The 18,908-nt window shown below is 43.2% G+C and overlaps 1 protein-coding gene across 2 annotated transcripts in view; it reads left to right on the top strand.

Annotated features, from left to right (window-relative positions):
* SNAPC1 (small nuclear RNA activating complex, polypeptide 1, 43kDa) overlaps window positions 1–4,501 on the top strand; it is a 23,059-nt gene extending 18,558 nt beyond the window's left edge. Inside the window, exons 9-10 of one of the 2 annotated variants that reach the window (XM_005874044.2) lie at window positions 963–1,061; window positions 4,140–4,501. In XM_005874044.2, the coding sequence (XP_005874106.1) occupies window positions 963–1,061; window positions 4,140–4,192 (152 nt within the window). In that variant the 3' untranslated portion in view covers window positions 4,193–4,501. Of the gene's footprint in view, window positions 1–962; window positions 1,068–4,139 lie in introns of both variants that reach the window. The other variant, XM_005874043.2, reaches the window with a different exon arrangement.
* The last annotated feature ends 14,407 nt before the right edge of the window (window positions 4,502–18,908 follow it).

Genomic DNA, 18,908 nt, shown 5'->3' with positions numbered 1-18,908 from the left:
CAGTAACAAGGGAGGGGTCCCGGACTGCAAGAGGGCACATGCTGGGCTAAGGGACCCCCCACCCATCCCCAGTGCACGAATTTCGTGCACCGGGCCTCTAGTCTATACTAATAAAAGGGTAATATGATAATTAGACCAGATGTCTTCCGGACATCATTCCGGATGTCCTTTCTGACGAAGCTGGGGCCCAGGCGAAGCCAGCCGGGGTCCCAGGTGCCTGCTGGAGGCGGGAGGAGGGAAGCCCAGGTCCCGGGTGCCAGAGGGAAGCCAGTGCCGGCAGCTGGGGGAAAGAAGTCCTACTCTTGCACGAATTTTTGTGCATCGGGCCTCTAGTAAGGAATAAATAGTGATTCTTGGGAGGAGGTTGCTCTTGGGACATGGGTGTTATGTGCTAAATGAGAACTGATCTGACAATGGTATCTGATAAATTTGAATAGGATATTTCTTCAGACAACAGAAGGTTGATGTAGAAAACCTCCAATGTTTTGGAAAATGCAAAGTCAATGGCAAATTATAAGTAGAGAAATATGTCTTGTAGAGCATATGTGGTGATAAAAGGAAGTGTGTCTTCATTCAAAAACAAGGCTATTAACTTTAAAATAACATTTGTCATTAATTAATATAGTCAAAGTAACACATGTGGTTATCCTCTGATAGCAGCAGATAACATACTGTGCTGTGTGTGACAAGGATTAAATACGATATCTGTATTTGGCTAATTTTGTTTCTTCCCCTTTCCTCCATTTTCTTTAATGGAAGATTAGAGACTATTTCAAAGCATAAATACAAATGTATTAATACTTAAAGATATATATTTTAACATGCATATTTCTGTTTACCGTTACAGTTTTAGCTTTTAAACATCTATTTTTTATAATAGTGACATTATTTGTATAAATTTTTTTTTTCTTAAAGATTAACATTCTTTTTTGATATAAAACCACTTTTTTGTTTATTTCCAGATGACAAGCAGAATGTACATAAGGAAGATAGATGTTTGAGTCTGAGTATGCCTGTTATTACAGAGGAGGGTGAGGAGAACGGAAGTCAGAGTGAAACAGGTACAGGTGAGGTTTTGTCAAACTGGGAAAGAAAGCTATGCTCAGAGCATTAAGGTTTAGAACCCTTAAAGATCATGATGGTTGGTTCTGTGTTCTTGTTTTTATCTTTGGCATATTGGAGAATTTTAGTATTAATCATACTGTTAATGTAGACACTTAAGAGTAGTAATTGGTAATCCATCAATGATAATGAATGTAATATGTATTAGGATAATGCCTAATGACTTTCTTTTTTTAAGTTTCTTTAAAAATTTTTGTTTTGAATTGATCTCAGAGAGGAATGGAGAGGGAAAGAGATAGAAACATCAATGATGAGAGAGAATCATTGATGAGCCTCCTGCATGCCCCACACTTGGGATTGAGTCTGCAACCTGGGCATATGCCCTGACTGGGAATTGAACTGTGACCTCCTGGTTCATAGGTTGACACTCAGCCACTGAGCCACACCAGCTCGGCAATGACTTTTTTCATTTGGGCTATGTATTTATTCAGCAAGCATTTATTGGGTGCCTCTTGTTTTTCAAGTACTTAGCTAAATTCTCATAGTATATAAAGATATATACTATAATAATTTAAGAACCGTATTATTTTAATCACTGTGATTGTAGATCTGAGTGGATCTGAGTACAGTGACTGGCCCATAGTGGACCTAAATAAATATTTGTTGAATGATTTATATCAGTCTGTGTCCCCAAGGACCTTAAAGTTTAGTGTGGGAGGAAAATAAGCCAGTGCACGATGGTAAAGAGAAGCAGGGTGCTATAGAAGCATGTGGAAGACAGAATAGACAATTAAAAGGGATTATTTGTTCCCTCAGAAATCTGAGCATTTCTGTGGTTTGCTTATGTCAGCATAAAACAGTCCTTTACAATCTTGTGGCGAATTTCAGATCTTAGCTTCTCTCCAGTCTTGCTTGCAGGCTTTTACTGTGTGTAAACTATTAATCACACACATACCTTAGGCCAGCTGACTAGTCCTGTTTGAAAATCTATCAGCTTATTTTTATTAAAAATTTGGTTTTCATTAATCATCTACACTAATTAAAGGGAAACATGCAATTAACCATCACTCTGCCACTCCACTACACCCACCAGCCCGTCAGAGTCAGAGTGACTATGCAAATTAACCCAACAAAGATGGCAGTTAATTTGCATACGCAGGCGCAGAGCGAAGACTGAAGACGACTGAAGATGGCGGCGGCCACAGAGCTGGAGCGAGCAGGAGGCTTGGGTTGCTCCTGGCGACGGAGGAAGCCAAGCTTCCCGCCAGCCCTGTACTCCGCTCAAGGAGTGGCTGGGGGCAGGCCTCCAGCCCGCCCTGGGCTCTGCTCAAGGAGGGTCTGGGGTCCTGGGCTCCACTCAAGGAGTGGCTGGGGGCCTGGGTCACCGGGGGCAACCCAGGCTTCCAGTCCGCCCTGGGCTCCGCTGGAGGAGCTAGAAAATAAAATAAAAGGAGGGGCTGGGAGCAGCCACAGCAGAGAAGCCAAGCCTCGCTGCTGCGGCTGGACCAAAGGCCTGGGTCCTGGGTGCCGGAGGAAAACCGGTGCCGACAGCCAGAGGAAGGAAGGCCTATTGCGCGAATTTTTGTGCAGTGGGCCACTCGTTATTACATATGCACATAATTTATTTTACAATTCAAATAATTTTATAGTACTCATAAGAAACCAGTCTTCTAACTCTGACTCCCATTTATTAACCCCCAGAGACAACACTTTTAACCCCATTACTAATTACCTTTGTGTCTCTAAATAACATGTTTATATTGCCATTTCTTCATATTTCAATTCTGTGGATTATCTATTGGCTTCCCACTGAGGAAGGCGAGGATTTAATTCTCTCATATTCTTCGCCTCTCAGCCCCAAAACATGAACGCTTCCCAGCCCCACCCGCCCAATATAATTATTATTTTAGTTGTAATGGTATTCAACATTTACAAAACATTATTGGCAGGAGGGCCATGGAATAGACTATGATTTTTTCTTAATCTATATGCATTTATTATTTTCCCTAGAGAGTTAATAACTTTTTTGCCTGATTTTTTTTTTCATGTGCTTATCACTGATTTACCCCCAGACCACTCTTCAATTGTATAAATCTCCTCTTGATATAATCAAACACATTAGGCATTTTATCAGTTTTATCTTTTTTTTTAAGATTTTTAAATTGGTTTTTAGAGAGAGGGAGAGAGAGAAACATTGATGTGACAACAAAACATCCATCAACTGCCTCCTGCACACCCCCTACTGGGGATCGAACCCACAACCAGGGTATGTGCCCTGGCCAGGAATCGAGCCATCAGCCTTTCCGTTCACGGGATAAATGCCCAATCAACTGAGCCACACAGGCCAGGGCAATTTCATCTTTTTAACGAAGTCCCTTCCAGACCTGTGACTTGCTCTACTCCGGATAGTTTGTTCATGGGGCCTGCTGCACTCTGTCCTGACTGCTGCTCTCTTCTAGCAGTCTCTTTCCTTTCTCTTAATTTTTCCTTTGTCCTTTCTTATTCCTTTTCCTGTTACTCCCCTTGTATTTTGCACTGGTGGGGAATATTTCTTTTCATTTTTTATGTTTTTTTATCTTCTGTTGTTTTGTTTTTAATTACAAGTAACTGTTAGGTTTACAGCTATTTCTAGATGGACACCTATTTTCGTGTTGGATCTGGTGTCTGCTGTGGTAGCCACAAAGATGTATGGTACTAGTGTCCTGGGTTACATTTTCAGGTTTAAGTGAAGTGAAACTGAAATCCTTGGCTCTTCATCTCTCTTAGCACTGGCCTGGATACCTTTCAGATGGGCACACTGGATCCATGCTGATTATAGGGAGGGCATACCCATATGAAACATCTTCAGAGTAGCTTATTGTTAAGTAGGATTTAGGATGACTAGAGTCTGCATTAGTAAGTTTTCAACTACAATATCGTTTTGAGGAAAAAAATTACGTATATGCCAGGTTTAAGATTTCTTGTTGGAGTTTTGCTGTGATGGCATTCTTATTTAATACCAATTAAACATCTGTATAGTTTCAGTGTATGTTATTATTTTTTTAGACCTGACAGACTTCTTAATTTTATATTTTTAGAGGTCACGTCACTCAAGAGGAAAAGAAAAACCAGAACAAAGAGGCTGGTGTAGTTCAATTTTGAGCTTTCTGACAGGAGAGTTACATTCTGTGTATAGAACAGGAAGACTGCCACTATTAAAGACGATCCTTCTGGGAAACTATAGATGATATCTTTGACATGGCAATACTTTAATATAGTTCCAGAACCAAAAGAAACATACTGAGAGTAAGAACTTACTCAAATTTATTTTCAACATGTTCTTTTACGAAATCTGTGTAAGGAGAGAAAATTTTGATTTATAATATAATAGAGTAATCCTGTTATTTGCAGATTTTTAATATTTCCTACAGCTTTTGTGTTATTACACTATGTTAGTACAGTTTTGGTAATATTATATTTAAAATCTTTTTTTCTTGAATTATTAATGTTAATTGCATGTAAATGGCTAATTGTTTTGTATCTACACTCTGGTAATGGATTTATTTTGTATATTGTATGGTTAAGCGCACTAAAGTTTTTGCTTTATTTGCTTTAGTTTTTAATATATGAAACTTATGTGGTCAGTAACTTATGTGATTGATATCTTAGGAAGCTCAGTTTCTACTTCTGTGATCAATAAATATTTTTTGGTGCTTGTTTTAAAGCTCCCTTTGGCCTAACATTTATGTATGTTTATATATGTATAGATATACGTATGTGTTTATATATCTGTTTATATATGTATAGATATATGTATGTGTGTGTCTATATATATGTATATATATACATATATATACATATACACATATTATAACATGATTAGTAAATACATTAAGTACATTTAAATATTGATTATTTCTGATGAAACCTTTAAGAGTGGTAATGTAAATTTCAGAATTTGTCTGTGGTACAGAGTAGTTGGTACTCAGAAAAAAATTCTATAGCTTCCTGAATGTGCCTCCCTGTTAATTTCTCATTTGAGACATTTAAATGGAGATTGCTTGAGCCATGTTAAGTTGCTGCCAGTGGCAGATCACTTCCACATCATGTGTGCTCAGCCTGTCTTACAGTTGATTGTATTCATGCATTTTTCCAGCATTGTATATTCAGGAATTCTACAAGTGTGTAGTGAGTGACAGTGTGTGATATCTGTAATCTTTTAAAATCAAAATGCTAACACTAGCCCAAGTAAGACTTTGATTTATTAGAATCTATGTCATCATGCTAGCTACTAAACAAAATTGTTTCCCATGACTGACTTAAGATGTTTCCAGTAATAGATGGGGCAGTTTTCATAATGTGGACATTGAGCAGCGCTTCTGGGATTTAAATATTCTAGGGCTGGGGCACTTGGAGATATGGAGCCATTATTGGCTACTTATATACCAGGTTATTTGAATAAACTTGTCTGATCATTAAAGTTTACAAACCTTGTATAGCTAAGACAGTGAGTAGCCCTCTATTTTTTCATAACAATGCTAATAAAATACAAGGTATCATTTCACATGAAAAATGAAGAAAGTACCTCAGGATGCCTTCCCCACATTCACAAAGTTAGTAAGTGGTACATCTAGATACAAAAACAGACACTGGCCTATAGTTGTCATTTCACATAAGCCAATGGAAACGGAAATCCAGAGGAGTACTTTTGACTGCAAGCATTAAGCTATTTCAAAATGGCTTAAACAATAAGGAAAGTTTATTTTAAAGCCAGTTGAGTCTCAGTGCGAGTGGCCCTGGGTTATATGCTGAAGTACATCAGTTCCATTGTGGCTTCTAGGTCCTTCCAGGTTTGGATCCTTGGGGAAAGCTTTATGTCAATGCAGGAAACTGTTCACCAGCCAAGTTCCCAGACACTAGTCAAAGGCCAGCCTGGCAAGCAAGCCTTCCCAAGGGTGACAGTCTCAAGGCCTGCTCTAGTACCTCTTCGGCACAGGTGGGTTCATTTCATTTTTCACTATTTCAGACAATGCTGGGTTGACCTTTTTGTGCATATCTTGGCTCACTTATGTGAGCACATTAATTTGCCTGTCAAATTGTGTGTGTGTGTGTGTGTGTGTGTGTGTGTGTGTGTGTGTGTGTGCCCGCGCACACACACATACCTAATTTTGATAATTGTTGCCAAATTGAACTCCAAAAAGACTACCGATTTACATTCCTACTAACAGTATTTGCAAGGGACTCCACACCCTCCACTACACAGGTTATCTTTGTAATTGTCAGTTGAATACAGCCTGAATCTTAACAGAAAATGTAGAAAGGTAGATAAAAGTAATAAAATTGTCTTAAGCAGATGTGAGTTATGTAGTTACATCTGACAATGTAATGCGTTAGCTGGTAGCAAGTTTTTCATGAATATATTACGAAAATGCTGTGTGAATAATTTGAAACTTACTGAACAGGGTTAAAATAGAAAATATTTGTGTTTAACTGGGTTTTCAGAATCAAAATGTGTTAAAATACTAGTTACCTATTAAATTAAGCTGTTTACACTTTCAACTTAATTATAATAAAATAACTGCACCAAGTCATAAGTAAATGATTTTAATATTAAATATTTACTACATTAATGTTTTGTAAGGGAAGAAGCATTGTAGCAGTGTTCATAAGCAAGCTGTATTTTAAAATCGTACCACTTAGCTTTCAGAAATCTTAATATATGAAAGTGTTGTTCAAAGTAGAGAATTGGAATTACAGTAGTGTTAATGTTATATGCCAGACTGACTTGGAGGATCTAAAAAACAAACTGAATAAAAGAAGTGGGACCATAAAGAAAATGGAGCTTGTATGGATGCTTATTGGGGGAATACTTTTCACGTTGAAAATAAAGTATTGTAATTTATTTCTTCAGAAGTATGCAGCTCTGTATGAGCAATGCTTGTGTGTTGTCTTTGTTTCCTTTCTGGTACTGTTATGGGTTTATGTTGTATGCACACCTAAGCTCCCATCTGAGTTTCTAACCTCGTTCTCTTAATGCTTCAGAGGTTTCCTAACTGAGTGGGTGCATTCAGTGTGGGAAACACTCCCAATCTCTTTAACACCCAATTAAAGTGCTCCTTCCCTGAAACAAACAGTTGTACCACCTGCAAGGTATTGTCTACTGCCAAAGGAGGGATAATGAGCCAACATTTAGGCAAAGACTTTGTCTTCTACAGTGATTCCTAGGACAGTGATATCAGGGAAAATGCATTGAAAATTCATTTATCTAAAATGGTTTGAATACTTGTATTTTTCTCATCTGGAAACTATAAATGAGAGTCAAAAATTTGTATCCTACTTCTGCCACTGATTCATTGTGTAACCTTAAAACATTAATTTCGTTTTGTTTAAATCCTTTTCTCAGCTGTAAATTCAGAGCTGTATTACTGACTTGTCAAAAATATTAAGAACTGTGTACTGCTTTGAAAACGCTATGAATGCTAAACTTCAAAATAATTACCACCAGAAAGTGTAAGCTTTTTAAATGTACTGGGATGCTAAGGAAACCAGAGTGGTTATTAGTGTTTCATGCGATTTTCTTAAGTCAGAATAATTGAAAGCTTATGTGTTTACCAAGATCCTCAGATTGATGTGAGACAAACCTTTACGGCTCAGTTGACAATTTAAGGAGCGCCTGGTTTTCTTTTTCCAAGTTGAATTAGATACGATATATATCCTCTTCCTAATAGCTGGTTTTGGTTATGACAAAAAGATTCACAGATATATAGAGGGAAAATGTCTTTAACTGAGGTATCTTTAAAAGGGATCTTTATGAGCTAAAAGTGATCTTTATCACTTTAGCTTTGACATAAAAAGCGTAGGAAAATATGCAGAGATATCAATGCTTTCCCAAATTTGCCCTTGATTCTTGAATTCAATTACAGTTTGAAGAATGCTTGTTTTTTAAATGGCATTGAGAGGACTCTGTGGGTGCTTAACTATTCACATTTTCATTTATCTTTGAACTACTATGTAGTAATTTTCATAACACATTTAAAAATTCCCTGTATTGAAGTAAATGCCAGTGCCTCAGGCTATATAACCCCTTTTTACATGTTTTTTATTCCTGAATCATTTGGTTTAATGTGCTGTATATTGCAGGTCTGGCTTTTTAAAAATTTTTTTTTTAGATAAATTTGGACAGGCTCCTTGAGGTTGCAAGGAACAAAGGCATGTTACCTAAAATGCTGGAGGCTTTTAAGAATGTAGAGGACATCGCTGGCAGGTGTGGCTCAGGTTGGAGTGTTGTCCCATACACTGAAAGGTTGCGGGTTTGATCCTGGTGGGGCCCATGCAGGAGGGAACTGATTGATGTTTCACTCTCATGTTGATGTTTCTTTCCCTCTCTCTCTAAAATCAATAATAATAATAATAATAATAATATATAAAAACCCAGGGTTCGTAACGACTGACCGAAGGCTCCACCGAACACTGGAAGTCAGTCCTGCGGTCAGTACTGGGTTGCCATGGCGACCCAGCACTGACTGCCGCTGTTGCGGGTGCAGCGACCCAGCACTGACTGCTGAGGGGGCTATGGATCAGGCCCAGAGAGAGGCCGGGAGAGAGAGACAGGGTCTGATCCACAGCCTCCATGGCAGCTGTTGATAAGCTGTTGCCTCTCTCTTTCTCTCTGGGCTTCACCAGCAGCCTGCCTCTCTCTTAATCTCTGGGCCTCTGTGGGGGCTGCTGATCAGCCCAACCTCTCTGATCAGGCCTAGAGATATACCTGGAGACGCTGATTGGCATAGAAACCGACCAATCAGAACCAAATCTGGGTGAACTGTGAGGAGCCAATGGCTGCCTAGGAGGCAGAGCTTTTGACGCTGACTGGCATAGAAACCAACCAATTAGAACCAAGTTGGCCGGCAAGGGAGGGGCAGTTGGGGGCGAGATCAGGCCGGTAGCAGAGGGCATTTGGGGGCGAGATCAAGCTGGCAGGGGAAGGCAGTTAGGGGCAATCAGACAGGCAGAGACAGTTAGGGGCAATCAGGCTGGCAGGGGAGAACAGTTAGGGGCAAGACCAGGCCAGCAGGGGAGGGCCATTGTGGGTGAGATTGGGCCAGCAGGGGAGGCAGTTAGGGGCCACCAGGCTGGCAGGGGATGGTATTTGGGAGCGAGATCAGGCCAGCAGGGGAGGGCCATTGGGGGTGAGATCAGGCTGGCAGGAGAGGGCAGTTGGGTGCGAAATCAGGCCGGCAGGGGAGAGCAGTTGGGGGCGAGATCAGGCTGGCAGGGGAGGGCAGTTAGGGATGATCAGGCAGGCAGGCAGATGAGCGGTTAGGAGCCAGCAGTCCCAGATTGCAAGAGGGTGCAGGCTGGGCTGAGGGAACCCCCCCTCTGTGCACAAATTTCATGCACCAGGCCACTAGTAATAATAATAAAAGAATATAGAAAACAGTAAGCCCCTTATTTCATCGAAGCACAGCTTTTTGGAAAGCTGAAAAAATAGGTCTTTGCCATGTAGTGCAGTCTGGATGGCCCGGTTGTAGCCTCGTCTTGAAATAGATGTCCATTGCTATATAGTCACAATATGCACACTCTTATTCCAGTGTTTTCCAGGTTCTCTCTGCACATTTCCTCTGCTACTTCTGTCTCTGAAAGAGGTCTGATTGGTTCTACTAGTTATAATCCAAAAGAGCCTCCTGATTTGGCACAGATTACTGTGTCGTTCTGGTCTCTCTGATGTCCACCCAGAAGATGACTGTCTTTAAGGCACAAGTTCCTGGTACAGTCAATTGTGGCCAGTATAGCAGTGTCACAGGCAAGAGGGCACAGCCAAGTATGTGGAAGGACCCACTCTGGCAACTTAGAAGAGGTTGTGAGCAGGACAGGCCTTTGGAATCTTATGGATTTCTCTATACAATCATGATTTGATTAAAATGATAATGATGCTATACATTATTGTCAGTATTGCAACTTGGTGAAAGAATCAAGTATGACAAAAGTGTTCATTGACAAACAGCAGCATTGCACAGTGGTTAAGAGAAATTGCTTGGAGGCCAGACTGCCTGGGTGGCACAGGGATGGATAGCCTTCACTTAATATAATTCCATTTAAACCCCCTTCTATCTCTTGTGACAGTGTTATATATTTTATTTCTCTATGTTATAAATCTCATTATACATGTTCTTGTTTTAAATAAAGTAATAATAATAATATGAAACTTTTACAGTGCTCTTCTTTCCTCCATTCAAATCTGTGCTTGCATTTTGGAATAAATTTCCTTTTCTGAAGAATTTCTTTCAATATTAATTTCTTGTAGCTCAACTCTGTTGAAGACAAATTCTGTGAGCTTTTGTTTGTATGAAAATGACTTTATTTCACTTACATGTTTGAAAGATATTTTTGCTGGCTTTAGAATTCTAAGTTGACAGCTTTTTTCTTTTAGCACTTTAAAGATTGTTCCAATGTCTTCAGCCTTCATTGTTTCTGACGAGAAGTTTTAATTCTCACTGCTGTTCCCTTTTTTTCTGGCTGCTTTAAAAAATATTTTTTTTCTTTATTTTTGGTTTTCAGCGGTTTGACATGTGTCTATTGTGGTTTATTTTCTCAGTCTATCATACATGTTTTTCTGCATTGGTCTCACTCTTCTCTTCTTGGGACTTTATTTACTTGTGTGTTTGATACATTCCCACAAGTTATTGTGACTTTTTCCCACCATAATTTTTCTCTGTTCTTCAGACTGGATGATTCCTTTCAACTTGTTTTCAAGTTCACAAATCCTTTCTTCTCATGTATTTAACCCATTTCGGTCCAACGTGGAGGCTGACTCGACAGACCAGGCTCTAGGAGCAGGTCCAATGTCGAGGCTGAGACACCGCAAACCAGTTCAACATTCAATCCCGTCAATTAATTTGGACCAGACTGTTTGAATTCCAAAAATAAAATTGGACCGCAAAGGGTTAATCTGCTGTTAATCTCATCCATAACTTTTAAATTTTAGATGTAGGATTTTTCAAATTCTGGATGTCTCTATAGTTCTTTTTTATGATTTTCATATCTCTGCTTAAATTCTCCATTTCTTTACCCATTATATCCATCTTTTACTGCAGATTGTTTAATATACTTATCTAGTTAGTTTGAAGTCTTTGCTAGTTCCAACATTTGGGTCATCAATGTATGTGTTTCAGTTGACTGATTTTTTTCCCTATAGACTATGGATCACATTTTCCTATTCTCCTCCCACACCCCCCATCTAGTAGTTATTGTCTGATGATTCATATGAGAGGTGCTGGACTCTTACCTCTCTCTGAAGCATGTTGAATGTTGTTCTAGGATAGTGGTTCTCAACCTCTGGGACGCAACCCCTTTGGCAGTCGAACGACCCTTTCACAGGGCTCACCTAAGACCATCCTGCATATCAGATATTTACATTACGATTCATAACAGTAGCAACATTACAGTTATGAAGTAGCAACGAAAATAATTTTATGGTTGGGGGTCACAACATGAGGAACTGTGTTTAAAGGGCCAGAAGGTTGAGAACCACTGTTCTAGGAGATGGTTATATTACTGACAGAGCATCTTAAACTTCTAGAGGTTTGATTGTTGGCTTTGTTAGCTGGATCTGTTTTGTTTTTGTCCTCAGTTTTATGGCAAATATTTAGTCCTGGTATGTGGCCCTTCTCAAGTTTTCATGGAAAGCCTGAAGTGTTTGCCACATTGCTCTGTCCTGGCAGGGCTTAAAGTTTGAACTCAGGAGATGCCTGAGTGGGCGGCTGCTGAAATGCCTGCTCAGCACTCTCCGCTCTGCAGTAGTTTACTGGTATTTGGCCCTGGAATCAGTGGAGTTCTTGTCCCGCTTGCGGCCTAAGATTGTAGGGGATTTCACTCTCACATTTTGGGGGTTTTATTCTCCTCTCTGTAATTGCTGCTTTCAGGTATTTCCCATCTTGATTTCCAACCACCCTGAGAGCCCAGTCTCTGGTCTCTGATTCCTCAGTTTGTAAAACTCAGGCTTTCCATGGACAGGGGTGTGCACGCAGGGCACAGTTGTATAGGCGTGGATCTCTCCTTCTGCCAAGGGTTGCATCCCTGACAGATTTTGCTGCAAAAATGAATGAGACCATAGCCCCTACTTATCCAGAAGTTATTGAACCTTCACTGGGTTTGTGCCCTGAGTGTCTCCTAGGTTACCAAGATTCCACTTAGTATTCTTTGGGAATTTATTAAGTCGTTTAAGTCACCCAAGTGCTATATGATCATAATTTAGTGCCATAATACCCAAAGGCTTGGAAGAAGTTGGAAAAGCTTTATTGGTTTATTACCACAATCCATGCCGTGTTTGAAGGTACTGAAGCATTTGAATTCAGAAGCTGAGGACAGATAGACTGAAAATCTAAGTCAAGTTTTACACAAAACAATTAAAAACTCTTCTCTTGTCAGATAAAATGCTCAGTAGCTTGCCAGCTATGTGCATAAATCATAGTTAAAGTAAGTTTCTATTTCATCCCCTCTAACAAAGAGACAAAGCAATGGCCATTTCAACCAAAAATAGTCTCCACAGTGACGCAGACCCACTGGGTGTGTGGCTTCAGCCCTTCCCCCTTCCCTGCCCTCACTGCTTGTTATAGCCTGAGTGCTGATAAAGTCAACAGGATGTGGCCATAGGCCAAGGGTCAGAGAGCATATATGGTAATCTCCATGCAGTGTGTATCAGCGATAATGTCCTGTCTTACACTGGAAATAAACTCAAGTAATGTAGATGGTGACATCTGAATCACAATTATGGCAAATAATAAGTCAGAAGAGCCTTGCAATAATCATAAATTACCTTACCTAAAACACTTTATTTTATTTAAAATTATTTTAAAAAATTTTATTTTTCAATTACAGTTGACATACAATATTGTATTAGTTCCAGGTGTACAACATAGTGATTAGATATTTCTGTAACTTAAGAAGCGATCACCCCAAAAGTCTAGAACCCATCCAACACCATACATAGTTATTCCAATAGTATTGACTATATTTCCCATGCTATGCTTTATATTCCCATGACTATAAACTGGCAATTAGGGAAGGGGGTAGGGGATGGTTCCCATCTGCTGACCATCAATTTGTACCTTAGCCAAAACATTTTATAATCAACTAGAGGCCCGGTGCACAAAAATTCATGCACTGGGGGGGGGTCCCTCAGCCCAGCCTGCACCCTCTCACAGCTCTCACAGTCCGGGAGCCCTCAGGGCATGACCTACTGATGGCTTAGGCCTGCTCCCTCTGCATGAGGCAACTGAGGAAGGCGCCGCCCCCATCACCCCCCGCTGCTGCTGCCACTGCTGGCCGCTGCGGCCGCCTTGCCCTCAGCCCTCTCAGCTGTGGCGGCTTTGTCCGGAAGGACATCCGATCTATCCAGTCTAATTAGCATATTGCCCTTTTATTAGTATAGATGGCTGCTTCTCATGACCATGAAGAAAGAACCATGACTAACTCCAGAGCCAAGCCCTGGCTCCCACTGGTGTGTCCAGACCTGGCTTCTCCCAGACTCCCCACCCCCGCATCCTCAACCAGGGGTGGGGTCGGGGCTCACCCACATGCTAAGGCACCTCCCACTTGTCTGCAACCTATGCTCCCAAATGTACGAAAAGCGGGGCTGGACCCGTGCCCGACAGTGTGATTAAGGAGCAACTCCCACACCAGCAGGGGGAGGAGAAGAGGGGGACCCCTTGTCATCAGCAGTTAGTTTCTGAAGAGGCGTTGCTGGAAGCAGCCGACCACCGCACGGCACCCCAACATCCTTGCACTTGGCACCTGTCTTCCAGCTGCCACTTCCACCTTGCGCCCCATTTTTGTTTTGTTTTTAATACATGTGGGGCAGGTACCGGAACTCCTGACAGCTCAGCCGTCTCCCCAGCAGTTCACGGGCCCAGTGGACAGTGACGCACCCCCAGAGCCTGCCGCTCCCATGTCTAGCGTGTGCTCCTCACGGAGCTCCGCCCTTTTAGTTGCTCAGGCCAAACCCCTAGGCGCCCTCGACGCTCCTCGCCCTCCCCTCTGGAGAAGTCCTGTGGGCTCCACCTCATCCCCAAGCCAAGCCTGAGCCCCGGCCCTCCCTCCTGGTCCAAGCCACGGGCCTCCCACTGGCCTCCCTGCCCCTCCCTTGTCTGCACCCTGGCGGCCCCTCAGAGCCGAGTAAAACCGCTCCAGCCTCACCCCTCACCCTCCTCTCTTTTGGTTAATCCTCACCCCAGGATATCTTTTCCATTGCTTTCAGAGTGAGTGTAAAGGAGGGAGGTGGGGGGAGAGGGGGGAGAGAAACATTGATGTGAGAGAGACACATCCATCGGTTGCCTCCTGCATGTGCCCCAACCAAGGACAGGGAGGGAACCCATAACCCAGGCACATGCCCTTGACCAGGAATCGCGCCCGCAACCCCTGTGTGCGAACTGGTGCTCTAACCACTGGAAGACACCAGCCAGGCCTCACCCTCCTCGACCACTGTGCTCCAGCCACACCGCCAAGCATGCCTGAGCCTCCCACGTGCCTGGCGCAGGGCCTGTGCACTGCCCAGACGCCGCCATCTTGGCTGGCAGTTAATTTGCATATCGCCCTGATTAGCCAATGGGAAGGGTAGCGGAGTGACACCAATTTGCATGTTTCTCTTTTATTAGTGTAGACTAGAGGCCCGTTGCACAGATTCATGCACTGGTGGGGTCCCTCAGCCTTGCCTGTGCCCTCTTGCAATCTGGGACCCCGAGGGATGTAGTAGTGTGCGAAGCAGCAGGTGGCTGGGGAGGAGCCCTAGCCTGAGCTGGGCGCCACACCATTCCTGCTCATCCTGGCCCCATTGCGCCTGCCACCGCTGCCGCTTGGTAAGCTCGCTGAGCAGTGTTCCTGCTGTGGGAGTGCACTGACCACCAGGGGGCATCTCCTGCATTGAGCGTCTGCCCCCTGGTGGTCAGTGCACGTCATAGCGACTGGTCAATCGGTCGACTGGTTGAATGGTTGACCGGCCACTTAGGCTTTTATATATATAGATTGCTAGTCCTGTCCTTTCTCCTGTGTACACTCCAAAGCTAACATTCCCCAATTTGAACCTGTCTTCCTACTTACCATCCTCAGGGTCTATAGGCCCTGGACCTCTCTTTATCCCCCCAGGCCCTCCTTACTCCTGCTGTGGCTTCATTTATCCCTCCAACTACCCCCACCCTCAGCCCTGCTGCTGGCTGTGGCGAGGATACAGTGACTTGGAACCCCTCCTTATTTTGGCCTTCGTTCAAGTCCCATCTCCTTCCATTACCTGCTTTCCCAGCAAGTAAACCTTTCCTGCTGTCCTAAGTCCTCAACCTCATCTCTGCTTCCTTCCTTGGCAACTAAGCATACGTCCCACATTATAGATAACTCAGGGACCACGTAGCATGCCTAAGCTCCCTCAAGCTCCCTCTTCCAACCACAAAATCCTTTTGCATCATTACTTCTTTGTCTCAACTTAAGTTTCTGAGATGAAAATGGGTCTTTCTCTCTAAGGTAAAACTCTGCCTATGCTGGTGATGCCAGCCACTCTTTCATCCAACGCCAATTCCTGCCTCTCTTAGTGGTTCTCAACCTTCCTAATGCCGCGACCCTTTAATACAGTTCCTCATGTTGTGGTGACCCCCCAATTTCATTGTTACAAATTGCACATAATTAAAGCATAGTGATTAATCACAAAAACAATATGTAATTATATATGTGTTTTCCGATGGTCTTAGGCAATCCCTGTTGAAAGAGTCGTTAGACCCCCAAAGGGGTCGTGACCCACAGGTTGAGAACCGCTGCTTTAGATCCTCTCCTCCAATGGCTCCTTCCCTTGGAACTACTGGCATGCTAGCTCGATACTGACATGTATTTTTTATTCCTGTTATGTAATTTCATTTACCCTATGGGTCTCCCTGACTCTAACTAGACCCTGGCATTTAAGAGAACCATAGGAACCCAAATCTTGGCTTTTAAATTTTAAAAGCTAAGGACCAGGTAAAAGATACAAAGATTTGCAAGAATACAGGATCTTTTAAGAGTCAGTTTTCCAATTCCTTAAGATATAGATTTCCTGGGCCATGGAGAGAGGAAGGGTCATTAAGGAGAGAAATGAGGTGAGATTCTACTGGGGATATGAGAAGGTAAAAGCAGACATTGATAGGCCAATTCTCTTCCCTACCCCCTTCTTCCTTGCTGGCACAACCCACTACATGTCATAAAAGCTGAAAAGAACAGATACTGGCTTTCCCAGCCTTAATTGCAGCTAGAATTGATGGAGCAGGCTTCTGAGGGCTTTTACAAAGATTGTCTTCATTAATAAACAGAGAGATAAGGAAGTATGTCCTCTCCCTGACTTTTGGAATGTTGTCATGTGGGGACATGAAGTTTTGTGCTGCAGCAATCTATTGTGATCATGAAGGGGACCTGCTGACAGATTGCAGATGGCAGAGTAGGAAGATGGAGAGAGGCTGAGTCTTCAGGATGTTGTTGAGATGCTAAACCCACCATGGGACCACCCACCTTTGTGTTCCTTGTTATATGAGATAATAAGCAGTTCTTACTGCGTAGGCCACCCTTATGCAGTTACATGGAGTTGAAAACGTCCCATACCCACTTTTTCCACTCCCTTTCTTAGAGAAAAGGCCCATTGCCAAGGGCTTGGGGGGTGGAGGTTGAACTAACAAGTTGGAGAAGTTGAGACCTAGGGGAACCTTTGTCTCACAATCATATTAAACATCTTGTTTGTTGGCAAAGTATACAGTTCCCCTTAGCCACCATGGTAAGGGAATGGCAAGAAAGGAATGGTTATGTGGCCGGTTAGAAAGGCCTGAGATTTCATAGATTTCCAGAGAATGATGTGGGCAAATAGCCGTATTTCCCCAGGGGAAAGTCAAGGAGGAAAAGTCAGACTTGGAGAGGCTTTGAGTGTGGGCAAGAGACCAGAGCTGTGGACGCCACACTCACGGACCGATTTCGGGAGGCCATCCACGTCTGAGGAGGTGTGATGAGCTCATAAGTCCAGGCATAGGAGGTCCACACAGTGTGGACACAGTGCCCAGGGGGCCAGAGACCTCTTCACGGCCCGGATGCCATCCAACCCGTTCCTCCAAAAGGAAAACTCTGAATTGCCTGAGGAAAACCTGACTAAAACCAAACTTCATAACAACAGGCAGAATGGGGACTGGGCCCCAAAGTTAATGTAGTTATTAGGAAAGTGCAGTTTTCTCCTCTTATGTACGTGGATATGCAGACAGAAATGTCTGTCCTGCTGAACAATGCTCTATCTTAAATAAACAAAATCCCAGTCTTCCCTCAATCCTGCTCTCCCCTAAAGCTCTCCATCCCCTTTCATTCCTCCCCTGCCAAACTTTTTGAGAGAATACTCTCTACTGGGGGCCTTCACCTCTTTACAACCTACTGACTCAACCCCTTCTCATCTGACATCTGGCTTTAGGCTGATAAGCCTGCTTCCTAACAGGTCATTCAGAGTACATTGATTAAAATTATACTTTGACTTACAATTTTTCCTTTGTCTGACTTAGAAAAGTAGCTTCGATTAATGAGTAAAGAGCCTCACAAATGTCCTATTGACTTTTCAAATGAGTCCAATGCCAACTCACCCATCTTTCCCCTCAAACCAGCTTCATCTCCTGATTTCTGAGCTTCAAATAGTTCAAAGCACCAGGCTCATTTTTAATTCTTTTCCCCCCTCCTTTTCCCACATAATACATTTCAAATCTTTTGGCTTCGTGGCCTACCACAGAGCGCTGTTGTGAAAGATAGATGGGCCAGATCTCTGTGGTGGATAACTAGGGGGTGCTTTGAGAATCACCTGTGCTAAACACACAAATATTAAAAACAAACAACAACACACCGGTCCCCTCGGTCCCACTCCAGATGTACTGACTGGATGTGAGCCCGCTCAGGATACCCCCGGCTCCCGTATCTGTGCTCTGTGACCTCACCACAAAGGATGCCTGTCTTGTTCTCTGGTTGCTTCCTGTGTCTGCCCAGCCAAATGGCAGCTGCTTCTGATGACACCTACTCCAGTGTCTTCTCAGCGTCTAGCCCAGGGCTGGGTGCCCCTCATTGATTGGGGGAATGTGCATCCCCAAGTGCACCAAACTGATTGTATCTGTAAGAAGTGACACACGTTTGAGCCATTTGATTCTTTACATAAGGACCTGGGGTTCTCATGTACCACTCCCCGTGACATACCAAGAGCCCATCAGAAATTGGTTTCTGGACTTCAAGAAGATGTATTCAGCTTTCATAGACAGCTTCAGTGCAGAGCCCTCCTGAAACACAAATGGCCTGTGAGGCACAAAGTGGTCAGGCTCACTCCTCAGGCTGATCCACTGACTCTAGAGTCCTCTCCTAGTCAGTTGGCCGGGCTGTGGTTTGGCCCCTGATCCTATGCCAATTAATTGCTCATCCGGTTGGCATCCAATCAGTTAGTTGGCCATTCATTCATTTACTCATGCAGGCCTGCAGTCACATAGTCACCCACTCAGCACATATTAACTGAGAGCCTACTATGTGCCAGACGCTCTTTTCCCATTGGAGACAAAATAGATGGTAGCACGAGGAGCACAGGACCTTGGGACCGACCAGGATGGTGTGTAGGGCAGGTTTCCCAAACAGTTCACGTCAGCACCTGGCTCAGCATTGCCCTCCACACCCAATGGGGTTAAGCACTGATCCCTGCGTCCCAAGCCACAGGTAGGAAGCTCTAGGCAGGAATGAGCTGGAAACGGGCTGTAATGGGAAAGGGAGCCTGGAGAGGTGGCCCTGGCGTGGCCAGGACAGCGTTTCCAAGTTGCTGCATTCATTGTCTTGGGGGTGGGGAGGAGAGGGGAGCAGGCTGGGAA

This window comes from Myotis brandtii, unplaced genomic scaffold (genome assembly GCF_000412655.1).
Source record: "Myotis brandtii unplaced genomic scaffold, ASM41265v1 scaffold423, whole genome shotgun sequence".
Taxonomy (NCBI): Eukaryota; Metazoa; Chordata; class Mammalia; order Chiroptera; family Vespertilionidae; genus Myotis; species Myotis brandtii.
Note: the sequence above shows the minus strand (reverse complement) of the source record. Positions and strands in the feature narration are given on the sequence as shown.